The sequence below is a fragment of the Zosterops lateralis genome (assembly GCF_965231275.1).
Source record: "Zosterops lateralis genome assembly, chromosome: 10".
Taxonomy (NCBI): domain Eukaryota; kingdom Metazoa; phylum Chordata; class Aves; order Passeriformes; family Zosteropidae; genus Zosterops; species Zosterops lateralis.
Genome location: NC_139770.1, coordinates 3651365 through 3676707, shown reverse-complemented (window position 1 = coordinate 3676707; position 25343 = coordinate 3651365). Strand labels below are relative to the sequence as shown.

The 25343-nt window shown below is 41.2% G+C and overlaps 1 protein-coding gene across 1 annotated transcript in view; it reads right to left on the bottom strand.

Moving 5' to 3' along the window:
• Window positions 1-25343, bottom strand: part of LOC310913488 (uncharacterized protein) — a gene marked incomplete at both ends in the record, with an annotated part of 197255 nt that overhangs the window by 79931 nt on the left and 91981 nt on the right. The window contains one exon of the mRNA XM_083868944.1: window positions 6003-6125. Within this exon, the coding sequence (XP_083725070.1) occupies window positions 6003-6125 (123 nt within the window). The remainder of the gene's footprint in view (window positions 1-6002; window positions 6126-25343) is intronic.

Below are 25343 nucleotides of genomic sequence, written 5' to 3'. Positions count from 1 at the left end.
GCCAGCCTGGAATGAGCCCCCAGAATTCAGCTCAGGCTCTTGCCTGCCTGGGCTTGCCAGGAATCAGCACTCAGCTAATTAATTTAAAAAGTCCAACAGGCTGCAGTCAGTGTTACCCTCACTGTGAATATATTGTCATTTTTGCTACTTATTTGGAGCGCTTTTTTTTTTTTTTTTGCTGTAGAACCACCAGGAACAGACAAATGCAGACAGACAACACAATTTGCCTGGGAGAGTGTAACAGCTCCACGCAGCTATTGATCCCAGCTGGATCCAACACGGCACGGGAGAGCACGAGGGGGGTCACAGGAACAACCTCCAGCCATCACTTCTTCTCAGAGAAATGCTTGAAATTGAGGATTCCAAAAGAATGACTTGGGAGTAGAAATAAAATTAGATTCCCCATCAAGTTTGCAAATGTAGAACATCTCCAGCAGTTTCTGCCCCGGAGCTTCTCCGCAGCCACGCACAAAAATCACACAAAAATCCTCCTGCCTAAACCCAACAGTCTCCAGAAAACCACAGAAGTCTGAGCGCACAATGTCAAATAGTGTTTATAATGCACAATTAATCCTTAACCTCAGCTAATACAGTTCCCTCTATAAGAGAAATAGGAGAACCCCTTTTTTTTTATTACTACCAACCGGGATCTGAAATCAAAAGCAGTGTTTAAGCCTTTTACTCATGACTAAAGATAATGATTCAAAAGGTAGGAGCAATTCATAATCAATATTTACATGTAAAAACAGATACTGCTTCTTGTTGAATCCACTTCAAATATAAGACATTTGCCAGTATTCTGGATGTACAAACTAATGGAGAAGAAAACGTTTCTCTTCGCCCTCCTTGGCAGATTACTGCGGGTTTTTTATACTTTGAAACATAAATACTTGAAATTATCTGACTTAGCTGTAAAAAGTCAACCTGGAGTCCCAGAATACCTGAGATCCAATAACGACAGGTTTGGAAAAATCAGAAATTAGCTTTTCCTTCTCTCCTCTCACAAGTCTTTTTCTTTTGCCCATTCTTTTTCTCTTCCTTTTAGAATTTCTTAAAATTCCAGTACCCTGAAATGCCTCAGTTATCAAGATGGTTCAGCCAGGGTCTGCTAAGGTGATGAGGTGGAGTTGTCCATTCCCCTCACTCTAGGAGGCAGACATTAGGTGGACAAAGTAATTCAGTTACAGACAATTAGATAATTGTGATCCAATCCCTGCAACTGGATTTATTTCCTTGCCTCAAGACAAGGTCTTGAAATAGAGAGAGATGAAGAGGGTTGGGTGGCTTCACCTCATCTAAGGGTGCCTTCACTTGAGTGCTGTAAGATTTGAGTTCAGTTGGTGTGGTACTTGTTGCACCTGGAATAAGAACTGGTACATTTTGATTTTTGTAAAACATATTCTCCTTGTTCTCCTTCTGTTGAAGTGTTCCTGGCAATAAGTACCTCAGTGTCATGGCCTGCCAACACTGGCTGTTGAACAAAATGCAACTTTTAGAGCTAAGATAATGCAAAAGCATCCTGAATCCCTCCAGCAGACTCACTTCTCCTGTTCTAATAAAAATGAGATAAATACAATAAAAACACCTTGGCATTTCCTTTGAAGTGCATGGTATTATGTCCTTCAGTCTTTTTATCACAGCACATGGCAGACACCTTGTACATTGATTTGCTGGGCAGGGAAAACAGCCCAAACACAGAATTAACATTCGTTCTCTTCACTAAAATCAGAATCTGACAAGAATAAGTTACATCTCAGACCTTATTAACTTAATAAACACTGCCACCACATTAATAAGCACTTTCTTGCTCTTAGACATGTCCCTCAGTATTCCTTTTAGCCCACCATTAACTCTTCCAAGGCAACAAAGTGTTTGGAGAGTTCCCCCTGCCCTCGGATCAGGCTCCAGCAGTGACCCCTCCATCCCTGGGGGGAGCAGTGGTGGCCCTGCACAGTCCCACTCTGACTCTGGAGGCAGCTGCTCCCAAAATCCCCCTGGCAAAGGTCGGGAAACCTGCCAGAGATCCCAGGTTTGACCAACTCCCCCAGGGATGGGGTTACAGTGATTGCAACATCACTCTAATCAACAAAATAGGAGCTCCTTTTCATCAACAGTTAATCACAGGATTTCACTTGTCTCGAAGTTCCTTCAGTTGCCTTGACAGATGAGAGCACAATAATATAAATAAGAAATGACAGTTTACCAAAGAAGGTTAACATAAGGTCACGACCTTTTTCTACTTGACTTCTGCAGCTTATTCATGTGTGAAAACACGCTTTTGTAGCTGTAGCCTCAGCATCCCTTACAGATCTGGACTTGTGCCAACAACTGAGCTTTAAAATTACCATTTTAAATACCATTTAAGATGGTATTTCTGTTCAGAAAATACCATTTCTGCATTTCGAGATGCTCGAGTAGATCTGTTTCGCATCGGAATAAAATATGAAATGAGGATCTCTCTGCATTTCACAGCCCATCTCACTGACATGGTGGTACCTCTGCTCCGCAAACAAGGAGGGATTGGACACACACCCATCTCCTCTCCTTTCCTCAGACCAGGTCACACCTTCCTGAGCAAACCCACCCACGGCCCCTGCCCAGGCTGCCCCAGGAACGCCACAGGGATGCACAGGGCACAGCATCAGCCTGACAGCCCTTGCTAGTAAATGTCAAATATTAATTTGTCACATTATTTGTGCAGTGATTTAAAGCCAAATCCCGTCTCATCATTCATCTCCATCAGGCACACGAGGAGCGGGAGGGAAGCAGGAGCTTTCTGTCACAATCTGTAATGCCTACGCCAGGAGCTGCCAGGAAATATTTCTCTGTCAGAGAAGCAAACTGAAGTTCTGAGCGTGAAGGCTGGAGAGTGAAAGCTGCAGTACAACATGGAGATAATTAGTTTTGAAAGGCTAATCAGGTCACTGCTCTGGCTGGCATTTCTCTGGAGATGCACAGGCCTCCAGCTCAGCACATCCTGCCTCTTGGTACCAGTATCTCTGACCAAAGGGAAGGAAGACTTTGCAAACTACGTAACTCTGAATGATACATCCTGCCATAAGAACCCCCAAACAGCCAAAAAAAATCCCTAAAAATACCCCTACCCTAAAAATTTCCCCTAGGAAATATCCCTACAGCCCTTGGATCAGGATAGATCCCACAGCACGGGGTGTCCCAGGCTGTGCTGTTCAATCCCCTTCCCCATGTGGGTCCAACCAGCCACAGAATCCCTCAGGAAGGGCAAGGTTTAATCAAAGCTGATAGCAATAACTGTTTTATGATTATCTCACCTATTTTATGCTGTTGTCTTGTGCATATTCATGGAGCCTTGTGTCTTGCACACACCTCTGACACCCGAGAAGGTGGAGATGTTGAGCACTGCCAGCTTGTTCAAGCTGTGAAATCAGGCCTTTGGCTCTCCAAAAAAAAACCACAAAAAACAAACGCCAGCAATGCTTGATCAAAACAGCAGTGCAATTCAGCTTGCTGTTAGTTAGTGAATTTTTATCCCTTTCCCTTCCTTAGCAGTGCAATTCAGTTGGTCAATTCAGTAGTGAATCTTTATCCACTGTCCCTTCCTTAGCATTAAACAGCTACAAATGGGTAAAAAAAAATATTTTCAAAAACTCAACAGTTCTTTCCTGACATCCTTCCCTTTTGTCAGAAGGATGCTCTATTTTGTTTCTGAAAAACACAATCAATCTTTCCAGCAATAATGACTCGCTGAATAAAATCTGTGCTACTTCCATGCCCTTTTCTAACAATACACCTTATTTGTACCTTGGCTTATTAAAAAAAAAAACCCCATACACTGATCGATCATTGCAGGCACCAGTGAAATAAAACCAACCATGAGACAAATAATGGGAGCAGAACAATAGTGCACATCTATTTAATGCCTGAGTTTAGACTAAGGGATAACATAAAGCACAATGATGCTATAAAGGCAGAAAGAATGGAACAACCAAGAACAACAATAAACTTTATTCCTCCGAAACACCACTGGTTAACCTGAATGAGGAGCTGTTTTACTCCTACCTGCAAAAATTACTCTTTTGAGCAATGCAGAGGCATTAATAAATAAAATCCCAGTTCAGGCCCTGGAAGACCTTCCAGCACCACACAGAGTTTTGTTTGAGAGCAAAACAAAAAAGTGGTCAAAAGTGTTTGACCATTTTCCCCCTCACATAGTGACCAACCACTAAGTGATTCATATTGTAACACCTGATGGGCAGAAGTTAGCTGAAATTGGCCTCCTTGCCTGACTCCAGGCCAGCACAGTCAAATTCTCACTGTCATTGTCACCTCTGCAAAAGTTCAGGTGTATTTAGTGACACCACCATGTTTACTCTGCTCTATGTCTTGAGCATTTTCCATTTTTGCCTGAAGATTTAAAAAAATGGCTTCAAAACAGCTAATAATATATTCCCTTGCAACTCCTGGTCAGATAAAATATAATACAAAAATCAAATACCTTAAGCTGTGTTTGATTTTTTAAAAGACTGTCCAAATGCTAAAATTTAAAGTGTATTATAAGAATTGAATTGTGCAGGAGGAACATTAATTTGACCAACTTATTAAAATAAGACTAGTCTAAAGGAAAAATTACTCTTGCATGCTAAGGATTATGATGAGTAGGAGTCCTGCTTTCAAAAACCTTGGGGTGTGGATAACTTTCATGCACTGAAAGCAGTAAGCAGTCATCAAAACACAGACCTTGGCTCATGGGCATATTGCCAGCCAGTCCCCCAAAGAGGTAAGAGAGGTGATGTAGCAGGGAATCATAAATGGGATCTGTGAATCATAAATGATATTCCTGGGCTGAGCTCTCCAAAGGCTGAAATGAAAACATGGAGGACCATAATGAAATACTTCAATCAAAATGAAATAACCATCTACAGCTTATTTACACTGTCAAGGTGGATCTCAACTGATAGGTTGCCATAGAGAATAATTCCATCATATTTTAGCGAAAAAAGGGAGCGCAGCCAAATAAATTATAAAGTTAGGATAAAGCATATGACCACAGGCAAGAAATATAGAGCTTTATACAAACCTTATAAAGGAGTTGGACAATGGTAAAATGAAATCTTGGAAGAAAGGAATTTGTGAGATACTGTGCAATGGGAAAAGCCAGAGAACACAGTTTCTTGTGAAAAGATGATAATACAGTTCATGAAAAGCTCCCCTGAGATTAAAAAAAATATCATCACTGATGCATTTACTGCAGCACTGAAATGCAGAGGGGGTGCAATCCAGGCACACAGCAGAGCACACCAGATCATGAGGCAGCACATCCCTGTTACCTGTGTCAGGGGAGAGCTCAGGAAGAAGGAACTGCTCTGGCCTGCACACCTTGGGTACCCAACACCTGACAATGCACAAAAGGAAGTGATGGTAGATCATCACCTCATTTGGGCTTGTTTACACTCACTCTGTTTGTCAGCGCACTTTTAGGAAATCTCAGCTTATTTCACTATGTGTTCTAACATAAGTTTCTGCATAAGAACGAATTTTACCCTATAATGCACTAACTAGACTTAAATTTCCCCTACGAAAAAGACAAATGGGTTTACATAGCATGTGGTTTTAAATCCTTTTTTATTCAGTTAATCTCTAGCTGTGGAATTGTGATTGAAATGTGAAAATGTATGTGTATTTTCTGATAAGAACCATTTTGCTTTAGAGACAGATGAAATATTATCAAGCGTATACACTTTCTTCAAGTTTTTCAACTGATGACGGAAATCCCATAATCAGAACATGGCACAGCCAATCCAGGTTAAGTGATAACATTTTTTTCAACAAAATAAAACAAAACCCCAACCCTTTGAAGTGTTCTTACAGTTACATCTTCATAATCCAGACATGAGAAGATCTGCGCTCTCGACAACTCTGAGCAGACGCTCTTCAGCTGGCTCCACATAAAAGCCAGCGTTTTCCTTCCCCTTCCTAAGCCTGCTGATTCCTTAATAGCAGCGAGACATGGCACAAAGCATTACCTGCACAGGATTTTCCATCTTCCCCCAGCTTCTGGCCAGCTGGACACTTGCAGTGGTAGCTGCCGATGGTGTTGCAGCAGCGGTCGTGGCAGCCGCCGTTCTCCGTGGTGCACTCGTTGACATCTGCCAGGAAAAAGCACAAGCAAACCACTGAAGAGTGGGCACTGACCACAGCACCTGAAGGTCTGAGGACAGTCCTGTCTGACTGATACGGAAAAATGAGAAAGTTTCTGAGACAAACAGCTCAGGACTCTGAAGCAACCCCAGGAGCAGCCATGCCCAGCAATGCTGCTGAGTCCCTCCACCCAACCAGGTTGTGTCAGGAGAGGTTTAGACTGGGTATCACAAAACATTTGCTCATTGAAGGGATTGCCAAGCACTGGAACAGTATGCCCAGGGAAGTGGTGGAGTCACCGTACAGGGATTTAAAAGACAGGTATCACAGAATCATTACAGTTGGAAAATGCCTCTGAGATCCTCCAGCCCAACCATTAGTGGATGTGGCACTTGGGGACATGGTTTAAGGGTGGGCTTGGCAGTGCTGAGTTAATGGCTGGACTCAATGGTCTTAAAGGTCTTTTCAACCTAAATGATTCTGTGATACTAAGAATTGCAAGGGTGGGATTTTCCTCCTCCCTTTCTGCACAAGGTGAGTGCAGAGCCCAACTGGCTCTCCAACTTCCACCTCTGGAACAACCTCTGTACTGTCATTTCCAGCAGCCTCACTTGGGTATTAGGGTGCTTCTAGAACCAGTGGCAGAGATGAGCAACCTCTGAAAGATGGTAGGATTTAAAATCAATTATAGTCCTGCTTTCTGTCAGGTGCTGTTATCTACACACCTGACTTATTCACCTTGTAAGCTGGTCCTTTCCTGCATGCAAAATGTAACTTTACACATTACAAATGAAGAGCATTAAAGAACTAAATGAAAAAAAAAATAAATAAGTAAATAGACAGCAGTTGTAGAGAAAAAAAATCAATAGCAAAGACATACACTTACATATCTACTTAAATACCCTACATAAGAAATTTCAAAGAGATATGATAGAAGCCATCAGGCCAGCAGTGCTGCTCTGTTGAGCAGGAGCAGAGACAACAGACGGTATGGAGGTGATTTCCAAAACAGAACATTTGTTCAAAGGGGATGGTAAATGTAACAAGCCCAGCAGGTATTTGCTGCACTGATTCCATGCACACTGAACTTGGGAAATGCCTTCTCATTCACTTTGCTTTCTGAAGTGCTCATGTCTCACACACACACCCAGTCCAGCAGTGCAAGGGCAAGCAGGGATGGACATCTGTGAGAATAATGGGCTCTGGGGGGGTTGGCTTCAATTTTTGGGCAAATGTCTTGATCTACCCTGGTGGCAGAGCCAGGGCTGAGGGGACACCCCACCTCCTCAAAGCCTAGGCTGAGGTGACATATCTGACAGGCCTTTGGCACTGGAAGGGAGCTCACATTGCTTTCAGGTCAGACAGCAGGAAAGTCAGAAGGAGGATTAAGCAGCAGAAGATAAGCATCATCATGACTGTAAAAACCACAGGCAGTTACTTCATATTAGTGGCACTCCTCATTCCCAAAGGGGAAATGAGGCTTTTAAAAAAAACATTTAATTAGTTTGTAAAAGCAAAAAAAAAAATTAAAAAAAAAATTTCACATTCATGCAAGAGAGGTGAGAGCCTTTCAACTGCAACCCTTCGGTGTTAAAGACTGAGATTTACCAAGGTTTGTTAGTTCTTTGATGAGCTCAAGCTTCACTTGACTGGTTCATTTCTGATCCTGGCTAAAAGCCACAGGTCAAAAGAAATTTTTGAGGAGGTTTCAGGCTATTAAAAACCTAAAAGAAAAGTGCATCATGAAACACCAACGTTTGCTAAGGTGTAGATGAAGAGGCACAAACTCGCTAAAACCGTCTCATTTCTTTACAGCGTTAGATTCAACGCAAATGACTGACAAAATTACAATTTGTCCTCAGTCATACTGGAAAACACTGGCAGGCTATATATATAAAAAAAGAAATAAAATAAAATAAAATAAAATTCAGTTATCTCAGAGCTACACAACAAACCAAATCCTAACCCGCGCAAAGCCAACGAGGCTCTTCTCCATTTCACAGGAACGCGATTTAAACAGAAACTTTTCCCTGAGAAAAGAAAAAAACACTCCTCTCTCTCCTTCCTCTCCAAAAAAACAAACGACACCAAAATAAGAACGTGCGTCTGCTCGCTTCTCCTCAGCAGGAACATATGACAGGAGGCAGATTTTGGACGTGTTCCTCCCAGCACTGGGAGCAGGCACGCGAGCGCTCGGCGCCCCGTCCAAGGCACTGAATCCCCCCAGCTCACAGACACCTTGATGTGCCTTGTGCTAATTAACACTAACAAGCCATCATAATGACCCAGCTCCACAGCATGGACTTCTATTTGTACTGACAGGATTGAAAACTAATAAAATCTCTTTGCTCTTTTTAGTATTTTTTTTTTTTTTAACGAAATTTGTGGGAAATGGGTTTGTAGAGAATTCTCAAAGCCTGACAGAAGACTCACATAGGATGTATCTGTATGCAAACTTTGAGATAAGAAATGCTGACTTAGAAATGCCATGGAATAGGGTGGGCATTGTTGAGAGAGAAACAGAACTGGAAACAAGTTTTGAATAATGGCCTTGCAAATAAAACCAGATACTTTAGAGAAATAGAACTATGAAAGATGCATTGTAGTAGGACCCACAAGGGGTAATTTTTGAGGATTGGCCTTAAGGCATTAATGACATCGCCTGGCATAAGCTGATAGGCAAAAAAATGCTTATAGTGTATTGTAATCAGCTAATAGTTTGGCTTCTGATTGTGATGGCATGAATTATAACATCTATATTGTCTCACCCTTCACAAGGCTGAAAATGGAATAAAAGTTTTTAAAACGCCTCTCAGTTGCCCCATCTCTGGGTCAGAAAAGGGGACAATTGACAAAAATTAAGGGAAAACTGCTTTATTGTTTAGCACCCACAATGCTATGTGACCTCCTGGCGTAAAATATTGGCTGGGTGAGGTCGTCTAGGATATACAGCCTGATTCATTAACACCAGTGTCTATATTCTGAACTAAAATATTGGAACAAAACCTTTCTGAGCTGAGGAGCTCATCATTATCCCCTTGATTTCACCAGGGTATAATCCATTCGGAAGTGTATAGTGCTGGTGCATGCTAATATATAGGAAGTTTCTCCTTTGATTGCAGTGTTCCTGTTAGCAATTAAAAATCTTTTCCTTCCTTGTTCAGCATAAAATGCTGTGGCTCAGCTATTAGTGCTGCATGACTGAAAACCTTGTTTCCTCCTCCCTCTAACCCTACCTTCTTAATGCCCTGTCCAGGATTTTCTTGTCCCCGCCTTAATATTTGTTTTCATCTTTCAATGAAATGTTTTCCTGCATTTCTTTGCTGCTTTTTACACCAGAAACTCCCCACTTCTGTTTTACTCTCAAAACCTGACTTTCCATCTCCATGTGTCTTTAAAACAAACACCTTATTTAAAGTTAATCATCATAAAATAAACTATAATTTAATTTCTGATTTAAGACACCAAAAGAAAGCTTTCTTGACACAGCTTTATTAGAGAGCAATCCCATTTGAAGAAATACACTGAGTAGGAATAAATCTCAGCAGTTTTAGCCCTAATGCTATGAAAATTTGCTCTCTAAGCATCTCCATCCTTTGCTGTCCTGTCTCCTGCTCAAGACTTTCCCCACTGCCTGCTCCCTGCCAAGCTGTTTTCTGCAACTCCATAATAAAGGTCAGATGTTGCCTCAGTCCAAAGAAGCACAAAAAGAAATGATCTGAATGTGAAGTAATAAAGAATGTGTTTTACATTTGTAAAAGGCTGGGTCATAGAGCTTTTACAAGCCACAATCAGCTGTGCCATATTCCTAAAGCAGGGTAGTCAGGATTTTAAAATCTGATTACAGCTTTGCCACAAAAAAAAAAAAAAAAAAAAAAGAAAACAGAAAGTTAAAATAAACTCAACAAAAACAATCCTGTCAAATGATAAATTTCTGTCTGCTTTCCATATTCAATGTCACTCAAGGTTGCAAATATATTTTGCCTTTTGAATAGTGAGAAAAATGACAGAAAATTTCTGACACGTAACAAGTCTGCCACGTTAGGTCTGACAAAAGTTCAATGTTATCAAGCCTATCAATCCATCTGTAATGACATGCTGTAGGCACTTCAAAAAAAAAAAAAAAAAAAGAAAAGTGATGTTTGCGACTGCAATGTTTCACGTTTATTTATAGAGCCAATGTTGCAACACAAAAACATTATCCATGGGACATACTGGATGTGAGCCTTCAATCTTGCCATGGGAAAAATAATTGAAAACACCCTGCATCTAGATTAACTTGATATTAACTTTATATATGATCTGTCTAGTATATATGTGTGGGGGAAAATAATCCACAATATATTTTAAATCCTGTAGTATGTTAAAATGTAGATTGTTGACGTGGGCCCATGTACTCATGGTATTATAGAACAGAACTGTGTGAAAAGGTGTCTTTACTCCAAAAATCTTATTAAATACTTGATATGGGAGGGAACTTTTTTTTTTTTTTTTCATGAAGGAGACCACCTTTGCCTTAACCCTGCCTAGGAGCCACATGCTAAATGGAGAAGGATAATTCCAGTCCCTTCACCTCTGTTCTTGTTAATGCTATTCCATCTAAAAACACCACACATCCTCAGCTCCAGGGAAAACAACCCTTCACCAAGTTTTTATGAAATTGTAAGTGATTTCAGATTTCCTACAAATAAATGAAGGTTTTATGTAAAAGCAGACACTGGACAAAGCAGTTTTCATTGAAAACTCCAGCCTGAAATCTAACAGCAGTGACCTGCTCTATCACTGGCTCTCAAGAGTACAAAGCAGATGAAGAAAAATCACTGTGAAAAGCAGAAATATGTATTGGCATTTGGGGCAGAAATCTCCTTTCCATCCCTCTCCACTGAGCTGTTGGTGAGGGCTGCAGCTCTGCAGGGTCTCCACCCGGAGCTCAATTCAGCATCTTTAATATCCAGTGAGGGATTAAACCTGCCCTGAACACAGGACAGGCCAGAGCTGGGGAAGGAGAAAGACCCTGCACCAAGCAGGGGTTCAGCTCTGCAGCAGGAAAACCATGAAGTGAAACACCATCTAATTTTGACAACAGTTTGTGTGTTCAGATCAGTGGAACCCAGCAGTTAACTCACTGCCTACAGGTTAAGGTATTTTTATTTTCCCCATGCAGCAAGTTTATGCCAGATTCATTAATATAAAAACTGGTTTTTAAGGAAAAGGAATCTTGTAAGGATTTTCCTCATAAGGAAAAGGAATCTTATAATTGCCACACTATTTAAAACCCAATTTTCCAAGGTTTTTGTATTTATCAGCTGTATATTAGCAACAACTTTATTTATCTAAGGCAGGCACATGCAAAGTTGCCATTTGGGTGCCCAGCTCTGGGGCTAACCTGTGCTCTGACCCGTGAGCCACCGACTCCAGCGCGTGTCAGAACTCCCTGGACTTGTAATAAATCACTGAAGTGGAATAAAATCTGTAAAAAATCATTCCCATTGTTATTGCAATCCTGCCTGAACAAAGCCCACCAGCACGGAGCGAGGAGGTGATTTTGATTAGTTTAAAAGTGTTTTGGTAACACACCCTGCTTCAATCAGGGGTCACAGCAACCACAACATATTTATTCAGAGGGAAGAAAACATTTCATTAATAACACTTGGGACCTTCTCCTGAAGACTGTAATGAAGATGGGCCAATTTCAGGAATCTAAATGTTAAATATCTTTAAGAAGGCAGTTTGATTCCTCTAACAGGCACTGGCAGCTTATATTGACTTTTATAGCAATTTAGATACGTAAATTCTTAACACAGAAAACATAAATGCTGTTGGGTGAAAAAAACCAAACCTTTATAATGGTTAGAATCAATGTCTAAATATAGTTTATCATGTGTACATGAAATGCTCCTATATGTGTACTTTAATATATCTGAGTGCCTGGCTCACACAGGTGTAGAATTGCAACTATTTTACAATTTGCTTTTATAAGGTATAAGTTATTGTAAGCAAGTGTCTGCAAATCACAGTGCCCATCTGACAATTTCTCACATATTGATCTAAATAATTTGAATCAATTTTTTTAAATGCTGAAGATCCAAAAAAATAAGTACCTCCTTAAGTTTTACACGCTGATTTGGTTTTTATTTTAATTACAGCTTGGATGGTCTGTGACCAAAACCATATGTCTAAAAAAAATCCTGAAACCTGAGAAAGTTAATTTGAACTTTAAAGGCCACTCACTGCTATGGTGCAACATAGTTCACATGAGCACACATGCACATAGATCATATATCAACATTACACCTAAATATAACATAATGCACAAATACACTGGGACAGGCTGCCAGGCACAACACTCACACCCCAAAGACTGCATTTGTCTTTCTCTTGGTTTCCTGCAAAAAGCTTTGCAGCAGTCGTGTTTGAGCAGTAATTGTCTCTAAAACATAAATTACATACATCACTTCCAGCACTAACCATAAATTATCCGCCTGAATAGCAAACAAAGCTGCTCGTTCTGATAGTCAGCGCAGCCCTGCCCAGGTATTGATTAAGCACTCTCAATGCTTTATTAGGTTTTCTTCCCCCACAAAGTCAATACCAGGATGAATATTTCTTCTTGGGCTGTTATGAAGTATCGTAAATCTGAGTCATTATTAACAAGCGCCTGATTAGTGGAGCAAACTTGTCGGAGAGTTTGGCACAGTCTCCTGGAGCGTCACCTCCCAGCAAACACCCATCACTGCCACTGTCTCTGCTGCCAGCTGTGCTCCTTGTGCTTCCACAAGTTATCACCTCCTTTCTCCAATTTTTTTTTTTTTTAATTAAAGAAATTACTGCTGCACTCATTCCTCTTTATCCCCATGTCACATTCCCATATGCAGGGAGCATCCGTCACGCAAACAGTGTGTGCACAGCCCCTGTTCCCCAGGGATGTGGGGCTCTGCCATGGTTTGCTTTCTTTTCTTACTGTGGCACTAAAAAAAAAAAAAATCATTTAATTCAACTTAGATGCAAAACCAAACAAAGGTCCTGGTTAAACATACTTAGCCAGCATTCATTTCTCCTTATTAAAATCATCATCTGAAGGAAAAAAAACCCAAACGCGTTCATCAATCATTTGCACTTGCTCACGTTAAGAACAACTCCTTTGAAGTCAGAATAAAATCCTAACAGGGGAAAATACTGGCTCAAAGTTTAAATAGGTGAGACCACAAGCTCTTGAAGCCCAAGATGCTGGCACACACTGCTGTGTTAGACAGCACATCTTGTACCTGTAGTTCATCTTGTACCACTACAGAGAACACTCTGTACCTGCTGCAGGTACAGAGATGGCCCCTTCCACCCCGAGCTCTCCTACACCACAGACCAGACTCAGTTCTGAAACTGGCACTTCAAAGTCCTTTTAAAAATCTCTATCCCTGGTCATGGCAGTTCTCCATAACCATATACATTCTGTTCTCTTTTTAAAATATTTCTTCTTTTTTATTCCTAATGTCTCGCACATTGATGACATCTTGCAATGACTTCCAAAGCCAAACTGCTACATGACAGAACACCAGCTTTGATTTCTTTTGATCTCTCCTTAAAATCCTCTATCAAGCAGGAACTATTTCCTAGAAGTGAAATGCAGGACCTAGACCATGCCCGAAGTTTTCCCCTGTTCACTAACTACAACCAAACCGAGAGGTGGAGTTGGGAGGTCTTGTCACAGCACAACGAAATCCTGTAATGGTGCTCGTTTTTAAACTATGTTTTCCCAGACAAGGTATGAATAATGCAACCAAACACCCCAGAACATCTGAATAAAGCAGCAGCAGCCTAGCGGATGCTAATTGGCAGCAATTGGCGCTGATTGTGGAGTGCGGCTGGAGCTGTGATTACAAACAGAGCTGACGCAGCCAGCCCAAACCTCAAGTACTGCTGCTGCAATTAAAGATATTTTATCAAATTAGACAAGTGTTTGCCTTTCCCTGCTACGATGGTTTATGAGCAAAACATAAAAGAAAGCCTGGCTGGCTGTATGGCACCTTTCCCACATCAGAGCTCTGGCAAGACGAGTTTCTTTCTGCTTTGACTTTTTATGCCACAAAATGGAGCCCTTTCAGAAAGAATTCAGGGCTCTGCAGTGACATCCTTAAAAGCCCTTGCTTTTATCTAGAAGTGCTTTTGCCCTAAAACTGCAGTCTCTTTGCAGTGTACCTGACTTCCAGCACCGACAAGTGCTGGTTATGCACACACAAACATGGAAAGCCTTTGAACTTTCCAAGTCTGATTTCACAGTGGAAGCCCTTAGTGTTTTTGCAGGCAGGTAAACACTCTTCAAACATAATTTCCAAGGCAGTGACTATCAGTGAGGCTTCAGGACTCTTAGCAACTGGATTGATGTTTTGAGTGCTAAACCCCAAGCACAAGCCCCACAGTTGACTCCAGCCAAGCCAAATCCTGGTGCCTAAAGGAGAGTTCACAAAATGCACCTTGAACTCCAGACATCCTTGCAACCTGCTGCCTTCTGCTTTCCTGGGGGAGGAAGTCAGTAAACCACTTGGCCATGAACTAAGGCTGGCTCTTTGCTAATATCCTCTGTTATCCCCAACTCTCCTCTTTTGCTTCTGGATCTTGAGAAATTTTACATGAACTTCTGCCTTTTCTCCAGCTTCCTGTACACATCTATAAATCAGATCAGCGGAACTGAATTGAAAAGGATATAGAAAAAAACCCCAGTGTGCTGGGCTGTTTCTCAAAGCTTAGTATTTACAGAAATTTTTACAGATCTCCATGAGAAAAAAAGAAAAATAATTAAGGCTATGCAAATGTATATAGGTTTTCTGTCCAAGAGAGCTGGAGAGTGGCAGCCAGTGTCATATAAAATTGTGAATGACCTGAAGATACCCATGGCTTAGCCAGTGCCAACATCTTCAGGACCAAACACAAGCACAGAGAGCACAGCACTGGCATCAAAAAGGAACAGCAAGGAAGCAAAGGCAGCACTTTGTGTACTCTGCTCAACCTGTACTTTTAAGGGATGTATGAGTTCTTATGAAGAGCACAGCAATGATCCAACACAGCAATAACAAAACCAGAGATAAAGACAGATGAGCACGTTGGTGATGCCTTTGAGGGTCCCCATTGATGAAAGGTGAACGAACAATTTCAAGCAGAAATAAATGCTTGTTCCAGGCAAAACCTGTAAGGATGGGTCAGATTGTACCAATTTAGTGGTGGCACGCCACGTGCAATGTGGGGTGTTGAGAAACTCTGCTATAATATTACTGGAAATTCTGTGTACAGCAGCAATGTGAGTTTGTGACAGCAGGAGTGTGAGAGGATGAGCTCGAGCCAGCAGGATGCAGGAACAGGGAACCGAGCGCTGCAGGAATAGCTTATCTGGAAATCAGCTTCCCAACATTCAGGGGAAGGACACAAATCACAGCTTCAGCTTCTAGCTGCAGAAAATACAACAAAGAAAAAATCCTGTTGGAAGTGTAGAATAAAGTAAGTGTTTATTCCAGCTTTGTCTCTGTCTTTACTCTGTCCTCAGAAGAACTCATCAATCTGAGCGAGCGAATGTCTCCTTTTGTCTGCCCCTGTGGAATAAATGCCTCAAATCCAGGAGTGTCCTTGTGTCCACTGCAACACTCTGGGAAAGGGACATCTGAAACACTCCAGAACCAATTTTGGTACTTCAATCCACCCCAGGGCAGCTCTCCCCTGGTCCAAAGCAGTCCCTGATGCAGCAGGGGCCAGGACTGCAGGTGACAAGTGACAGTGCTGTCACCAGGGAACCCCCAGAACAGAATTTGTCAAACCCCTCTCCTGCCCACAGGCCCCAGTGCAGGACCAAAGCCCCAAGCCCAGAAGTTGCTGCTTAACCTACAAACAGGCTGAGTGTTACCACAGTATGGTCTGAGCAAGCTGACAAATTAGGCAGCTTAAATTTCAGGGCATTCCTATTGTAATAAGCCAGTTCCTTACAAACTGTGCTTTTTCATAATATAATTAACCCCAGCACTAAGCATGTGAGCAAATGAGTTCATTTTTCACATGAATAATGAAAACCTTTTTTTTCTTTTTTCTCTTTTCTTTTCCCAAACCATTACGAACAGAAATGGATATAAAAAAACTCTCAGCAGAGAAAGGATGATGTGTCCTGGCCTCTAGTTTAGAATAGGAATTCATTATGGAGATTTAAATGGAAGGTTCTATTTTCTTTTCGTATTTTTCTTAACAGTTGTCCTTGCCAGTCTAATCTGAAACTTTTCTCATCATCATAGCCTGGGTTTAGATCCAACAGCCTCTGCGATGGCCTGAAATGGGTTAAATTTCTCTTCCTTTCCATATCCTCCTGAATATTCTCTCCCATCTTTTGTTTTCTATTTCTAGAAGATCTTTCTAGCGGTTCTTTGTGGGCAGAATTACTCACTGTCCTGACAAAAATCCTGTGCTAACTTTAAATGTAAACTCACTCCACTTCCTACTACAGAAAATAACATTTCTGTCATCATTCCCTGCGTGGCTGAAACACAACCACACAACCAGGTCACTCATTTACAAAAGACACAAATGGGAACTGGTTATTCAGTTTACAGAAGTGCAAACTGTAAGATCTGGCAGAAGTGTAAGGCACAGTCACTGTGCCTTCCAGTAACGGATCTGGTGTGTCAAGGGCAAAGCAACCCATGGGAAGAAGAAAAGAAAAAAAGAAAGATTCAATCTTCATCAGTTTAATTTGTAAAGAAGCCCAAGGGAGGTCATTATTCCCAGAGACTCTATTACCTGATTTGTCTTATGAATTCTTCCAACTTCTCTGACACCAATGGGCGCTTGTTAACTTTTTGCTTACTGTGATTGCTGCTTACTGTCCCTGCTGAAAGGGAGTTCCTTGCAAAGGCAGAAATGGCATTTAGTATTGAACTAAATGTTGCAGAGAGGTCTGAATCTTGCTCATCAGAAATGGCACCCAGGTGAGCATCCTTCAGCTGAAAGGGAGTCCCCACCAAGGAATTCAACCAGGGCACTTAAATATGAGGCACATGAATATGGAGTTACATCAAGCTTGAAAAAAGAGGGATGTACAAACCATTAACTTTCATATAGATTTCACCAGTGACAAGCTGGAAGCACAGAACTGAAGAGACAAGGATCTTCCCTTTCCAGTTAAATTAACAGCGAGGAGCAGAGCCCAGCTGTGATTTCTCAGGGCCTTTCTCAGCAGAACAGAACAGCACAGAACCCTCCTCTCAAACAAATAAATCAGGCCCAGCGTGGTGGGGTAAGGCAGACGCTCTGCAGCAGGAACACTTTGGCAGCCAGTTCCCTCAGCCTGAAACCAGCATTTGAACCCGGGACCTTCCCTGCTCCTGCTCACACATGTGCTCAGCACGTGCAGCTGCTGCCTGAGCACGGGGAGCAGGCTCAGCATCACACCCTGGGGATTCTGCTTGTAAAAATATGAGATCTCAAGGTTTTTCCAGAGGACCAGTGTCAAAGGTGATCCCAGGCAGAAATTAGAGGGCTGAGATTGTTAATCCTGCATGGCTGAAATTAATTCGTGCCAGAGTCAGTTTCATGTAAGCCAAACTTCACGTTCTGGTTCCCAACGCAAACTAAATTTGCCTTTTAAATCTCTCTGGATGCCAGGCATCTGGTCTTGATGGAGAGCCATACCCTATTTTTTCAGGAGGGTATAACCAAAGAGAAATCAGTTTTTATGTTTTCAGTGAGACATCAGTGTCTCGTCAGTTTAAATAATTTAAAACTTCAAAGTTACTACATGATTTGGTCTTTTTATATATGATCATTTTACACCTTAAAACATGCATTCCTCTGTCTCTCTCCCTGAAAACAGCTGACATGAAAATTGAAAATTCATGTTCCTCACTATTAACAAAGTGTGTACCACAGTGAAATATTACATCACACCACACTCCTATAAGATTGTTTGGTTTAGGGTAACAAACTCTGTTTTTTTGAGCAACAGTAAGGTCAAAGTCTTAAATTTAAACCTCTTAAACAGAACATGCATTAGAAATAAACTCAAAGTTTTAAAGATCTATTGAAAATGTTAAAAAAAATTAAAAACAGACAGCAAAGGGCAAACACTATTAAGGAGAGAAAAAATGCAAACAGGGCCAGAAGGCTGTGTAAAAATAAATACATAACCAGCACACACTTGTGTGCAGCACACGTAACGTAGGCAAAGCCAAGTATATTCCACAGACACGTGTATTGTTTGGAGTCTGAGTCCTGTTTTCAGGAGAGTGAGGAAGTAGATCAATAAATATGTTTACCTTGATCTTTAGCTCACTCTTACAGACCACTCAGAGCATCTTGTTTAACCAAAGCTCTTCAAGCCCCGCGCTGCCGCCTCTTCAGCTGCCGGAACAACAGTTGTACAACACACGTCAGAGGAATCCAAGGCTGAACAGCCTGGCCTGAGCACATCCCAGCCTGGCCTGAGCACTGATTAAAACCAAGATCTTTCCAGCTGTGTGAATAAAAAACCCCCAAACCTGAGCAACAAGGCAGGACTGCAGCAGCGCTGCGGCCGCGGGTCGATGCCAGTTCGCGGCTCAGGTTTCCACGCTCGGAATTTCACCCTTCAGCTCCAATCAAAAAATAAATTCCTCACATTCAACCCAAGCTAATTACTTTTTTTGCATGGAAGAGGCAGCCAAATCCACTGTGACGCACAAAGGGGAAGTGTGATCTATGAGCAAAGTACATCCACCACAACGTTATGGATGGTTCTGGAAATGCAGCCAGAAACAGACGTCGCTCCCAACATCGCCGCTGTTGCCAACAGTTACCACCTAATGTTGTCTGAGAGACTGCAGTGAGTTCGCGTTCAAAGGGAAAGGCAAAGCCTCTGGTGTCTCAGATCCCACGCTGCTGTTACTGCTGGCAACGGGGAGTTTTAACACCTGGAGGATATTCCTGGAGAAGGCAGCGCTCGCCTTCCCCACGTGGGATGCAGCTGCTGCGTGTTAACTCAAAAAACAACAAACCACCCCAAAAGCCTGAGAGCTGGGATGAAGTTTTCTGCTGAAGGAACAAATGCAGCAAGACCATAAACTATTCCTCAATTATAGGATGCTTTAGTTATTAATTTCACTTTTTCTGCCCACACTGCACCGCCTCTTTGGCCCAGCCAAATGGTTCATTTTACTCGATACTTATACCTCCTAATTTTGTTAAAGACTTGTATCTCTTCTCCAGGATATCTGTATTATGACCATTAACAAACAGTGAAAAGTGCAGATAATGTGTGAGCATTTCTCCATATTTATTTCTTTTAAACACAGGGAAGGTGTGAACAGTGGCCAAGACAGGTAATGTTAAAAAATCTGGTTATTTCACCACTAGGGCAAAAGACCAGAGGCTCAAAGATGGGAGAGGAGGAAATTATTAGTTTAACTTAACAGGAAAACTGCTATAGATCATAAAGCTAAGAAGGATAACTTGTTAGTAGTAGACAACCCAAAATTATTAATAGAAATTCTTAAGATTTTTGAGGATCCAGCCATGCCAGAGACCTCTGAAATGCACATCTTAACACACAGCTCATTTTCCTTCTTTCTCTTTTTATGGATCACTTTATGAAATTCCTTCTGTGCATTATCAAAGGAACCAAGAGACAGCTTTTCCAGGAAGAAACGAGTTGGTTTGGGAGAAGACCAATAAATCTCCTCAGCCCAAGATTTTGACTATGTTCTTAACTGCTCCCCTAAGCCTGTGACCCAGAGAAGCAACATTCGCCTGTAAAATAGACCTCAAGCTTAACTTCCAACAATCTGCTTCATCTTCAAGTGAAAGTTCTTCACAAGGTGCAAAATACTTTAAAACTTTATTTTTTTTCCCCTTATTTCTTCCTTTCTCCTCACCTTGACAATCCCATGCTTCCAATTAAATTAAAAACTGGACCAATGTAGTTTTGTGGGGCTTTCCCCTCCAATGCTAAAGTATAATTATAAGATGGGGGGAATAAAATTACAAATTCCACCAAGGTCATTAATGTACAAAATGCAAATTGTCTCCCATTTGTCAAAGACCCTGGGGAAGTCTAGAGATAATTGAAATGATAGATGAACAGAGGAGACTAACTGCTAATGGTCTGTATATCAATGAATCAATGTCACATTTATGAAGGGCTTTGGGAAATTATTCTAAATACTTCATCTACAACAGCTGAAGTTTAGCCTACTTTTTCTATTTAATGCTGGAAAATTAATGAAAAAGTTCAGTTTGTAGTTATACAAGTGTAAACCTGGGGTAATTTAAGGTGGATGGGAAGAAATTGAAGTGCTGCTCATGTTTGTGCCAGATGTCACCAAAATTCTCAGGTATCAGGGATTATGGGATAAATACAAACAATATCTATTTCAGAGATAATCAAATATAGACCAGCCTTCACCCTCAAAGTATTTAAACTCAGCTATTTACCTTTGCAACTCATTTTCTTCAGGATGTAAATAAACTAAAAAATCAGGGAATACACATACCACTGATTTCTGTGCTTTCCTATTTTCCTCATATTTTCAATTACAAACTGAACTGCTCAGATCACGGGCTCTTTTCAGATGTATTTATGGGGCACTGACCAAATGGGAACATGGAACAGAGAGAGGAAAACCCAAAATATTTTCTTTTCAAACAAAAGGTGAAGAAAATCCTGCAGGTAACTTTGGTACAGCTGCACAGAAAATAATATTCCCACTTCAAAAGAGGAAAAGCTACAAACCAGTAAGTCCCTCTGCAGAGCCCTCTCCCAGCTGAGATGGGGCCAGTGAGGAAGAGACATAAATAAAAAGGAAATTTCAACATTAAGATGTCATTTGGGGTGAATCTGTAAATGGTTTGGGGAGGTGGGTCAGTTTAGAAGGTTTCTTCTATGATTATAATTGTTATTACATTGATTATTCTTTTTTTTTTTTTCTGCTTCCCAGAAGGTTTGCCTTCCTTGCCAGGAGGGTTTGGATGAAGGGAAACCAGAAGGACAGCTGCAGGCTTCTTTTGTGAAAAGAATCTTTTCCTAGCAAAAATAAATAAACCATCACATCCCTTTGAGGGGCAGTTTACACTGCAACAGGTACAACCCCCACTGAAAAATCATAGGAATTAATAATTCCTTTTTCATCTTGATTTCACTGTCCAAAATCACAGAAAGGGGATGGGGAGAAGAGGTGAGTTTTCTTGTCTGTGGCAATGAGAGAGATCTGGAAACAGCACCACGATTGCCTGGCTGATGGAAACATGAACTAACCCAGAAAGACATCTGATTGCCCCAGAATCCGAATGAAATGGTCCTGCCTGGGACACAGACCTGCTCCTCCTGTTACAGGATTTGGCACATGGAGCAAGAAGTGGACAAGGCTCTCAGGAAAACAGCACTGAGAGGAAACTGCTGCTGTCTGAGAAAAGGTAACACACACACATTGCAGGCAAAATGATCACATTCCATTTTTTGTTCATTACACCACAAGTATCCATAAAAGGAATCAAGAAATCCCATCAAGAAAACAAGGAAGGATATCCATGTGTTGGAACCTGCCTTCTCCATTATAAAATACCACTGAGGATGATGGAAATCTGGAGTGGCTTCCCTTAGGATAACAGCAAACCTTGAGGCAAAACTGATCAGAAATGTAAAGTCCATGTGAAAAAGGAACCCCCCAAGACCAACCTGCTGAGTCACTGACATTAATCAGCACTGTCATACATTAATCAGACAGTCATACTGACTGTCTTTTCTAATAAAGACCTGTGAATAAATACTCAAAAAAATCTCCATAGGAAGGGGATAGTGTTACGGGGTTAAACAAAATTTGCAGTGCCTATTTTAAGGGAGAGAGGGAGTGAAGGAAAGCTAGCAGCATAAATAAAAAAAAAAGTGTCTTGCAAACTACAGGACAGTTTTGTGGAGATAGTCTGTTTTGGATGTTTCAGTTGGTTGGCAAAACCTGAAAACACAAAACCAGCCTGATGCTGGTTGGTTAATATTCTGTCTTTTCTGCCCCACTGCCCTGTCAGTCTTAGTGAAAATTCAAACTAACCACTCTGAACCCAGCAAGGTAACAGCCCACTTTAGCTAAATGAACATAAATTTGTCTCCTTTCATCTGTTGTTAGATATTTACCAGTTAGAGGGGAGCAGGAGTGATCCCTCTCCAAGGTCTCAGAGCTGCCCTTCCCTCTCACAGCCTCCCCTGTCCTCCCCAAATCCTTTCCTTGAGAAAGAGGCACAGAGAGGAGACAGAAAAAGGTCCCCACCAAAGAGCAAAAGCTACACCAAAGAAATAAAGCTGAGCTGTACAGAAATCCTGAACTGCCAGTGAGGGTGGATATATCGAGGGCTTTCTCTGAGCATCACAGTTTGGCAGCTTTCCATCTGTGCTGGACTCCCACCTGGGGTTTTGTGGAGATGCTGAAGGAGCAAACCCCTGCCCTTTATGGGTTTCCAGGGAACTGTTGGCTCTCATCACCGTGGGCTCTGGTGCCAGGTAACCCAAAAAGGGCTGTCAGCAATGTCACCTCACAGCTGTGCCAGGGGGTGAAGTGCAGCCCCTCTCTGTTGCTGTCACAGCTTCCTAAGTAGCCAATTAACAGAACATTCAATTCCTCCATTTGCTGAAGCACATTCGTTCTGCTAGATCTTAATTTTTTGAATGAGTGAAATATGAGTTAAGACAATTTACATGAGTTAATGATACAGGGCAAGTTAACTGATGGGTTGTTCTGGCTTTTTGCAGGGAACAATTTGCACGCAGCCTTTCAGGGCCATAATTACCTGCAATACCAGTCTCGGCACACTCTTCCCTTTTTTATTTTTTTTTTTGCTGTTTTACAGATGTGTCACTCTCAGAGCACTAAGTGAAAACAGATTACCTGCCACTGATCACCCAACACATCCACAGAGAAAGGTGGGGGAAACGTCTCTCCAGTGACAAGTTTTGATTTGTGGATTAAATTCCCCTCTTAATTGAGCCATGCTTCTTCTGCTAACAAATTCCTGTGGAAACCCCAGGATAAATTTACCTCTTTTACAGAGTAACTTTTCCTCACATCACATCACATCCTCCCCTTTCTTTCTCCTTATTTCATTAAGATGTTGAGCTATACGAACCAACCCTTCATCTCAAACACTCATTATGGAAATACTGCAAACCCAGAAGATGTCACAGCCATTTCTTTTACAGCTTTTCTTTTTGTAGGCGACATTCATATTGCAGAATAATTTAGACAGTAATTTAATCACAGGGTTTAGAGGTCCAGCAAATGTTACATTTACATAATGTCAGTCTTTCAGCAGATAATTTGGTCCTTTGCATGTGTTAAAAGACGACGTCGCTTGTTAAGTTCATGTTAGTACGTTTAACCCAGCAGATGAATGGCTGGTTCCTTAATCTGCCATATATTTCTAATTTTCCTAAGGATGATTAGAAAATTTTATTTGGAGTAAATTCACGAGCACAGTCATTCCGCTGGAGTGACAAATCGAAAAGATTATTAAATCTCAGGGTCCAGAAATCTCCATAAAATGGTCGTAAAGTCCTTGCAACACAGTAAATGCCAATTTTTGCCTTATATAAGTACTTCACTAGTCAATATATTGCTTCTGCCTCCTTTGAGTACGTGACTGAAGTTATTGAAATGTGCCTCATTAGTTTCATAATATTCTCCTAAGGACATATGGGTATTTTGTAGTACTGTTCTTTGTCTTGTCAAATGCTGTTAAAGAGAATGAAAGAGGTTATAAGAAATGTGATTTCATTTCAGTGTGCCGATGCTGCTATCCTGGACATCCAAAAGATAAAATAAAAGGTGGTAAATCATCATTACCCAAAGAGAAATAGCATGTCTGTACAAGTGATTTCCAAAAGTATTACTGTGTATTTAAACTTAGAAGAATAATAACCTAGGCAAACATCTCAGGAGCCTTAACACTGAATACCTACATTTAATACTGTATTTCTGCCTTTTTATATTGAAGTTACACGTTATATTCTCACTACATAACATGTAAATTGAAATCTCCCTTTTAATTTAAACTTGTACAATGCCAGGATTTACAGCAGAAAAAAACAAACCTGTTGCATCATCTGGCCAGGCCATGCCACTGTAGGATATTCCCTTATTTTCCACTGCGTGACTTGTCTGGTTTTAAATCCACTGTAGCCAACCACAGACCAAATCAATGAGCCTAAAACTACACCAGGAGCTGGGAGCACATTTGGATCATTTAGTTGTAACTGGGCACAATTTCTGCACCCTTTAGAACAGAAATGTGTTTACCTAGAGGACAAATTCATCCAGCCTCCTATCAATGAACCAGGTAATAGACAACCCCAGTGAGGGGCTGGGAGCAGCTGGAGAGCAAGGCAGCAGAACAGAGAGAGGGGAGACACTCATTATTCTCCTTAATTCACTCAGCTGACAATTGTCACCAGCCTGACTGAGACAGCACAGAGAAACCCTCTTTCTCCTGGCTTGAGGTCTTGAAAAGATCACATTTCATTTCTTAAAAAAACCCCCTCATTTCTTCCCAACATACACTTACTGACAAACCAGTGTTCAGTTTGTATCCTTTATCAGTTATTTTTACTTATTAAAGGAGCTGAATGGGGTTTTCAATTCATTATTTTTTTGTAAAATTAAATCCAAACAGTTTTTCTCTTGTGGCAAGTTTGGGCTGAGGACTCCAGGAAGACAAAGAAACTCAACTTTTTCCAGATGTGAGACAACTGTGTATCCTCCCAGCAATGAATAAATTGAATTGGCTAATTTGCATTAATATATAGATGATAAAGCTTTAAAACAACCTGAATTAAATCAGATAAAGATTTAATTACCACTAAGGTTAAAAAAAAAAGGATTATTTGCTATTGCCACTTGAACAGAGTGAGTTCCAAATTTAGAGTTGACACAACTGACATGGGCAACTCAGCATGCACTGATTATTTTGTCATCAAAGTGATAAAATTCTAAGCTCAAGGCATTTTTCCTGATTATTCTTTATCACAGTTTGTAGTATGGCACTAGGACTGGATGATCCGTCACCAAATGGATGGACATTTCCTTTCTCAGCTCTGAGCTCTGAAGACTTGGATTTAAGGAAATATCTGATCCAAATGAGGCTGAATCTCCTCGAGTCAGAAGGTGCCACCAGGTGACCCCTCTGTCAATTGGACTGGCCCAGATACAACAGTTTGTAGATCTGCAGCAGGGATGCACTGGAGA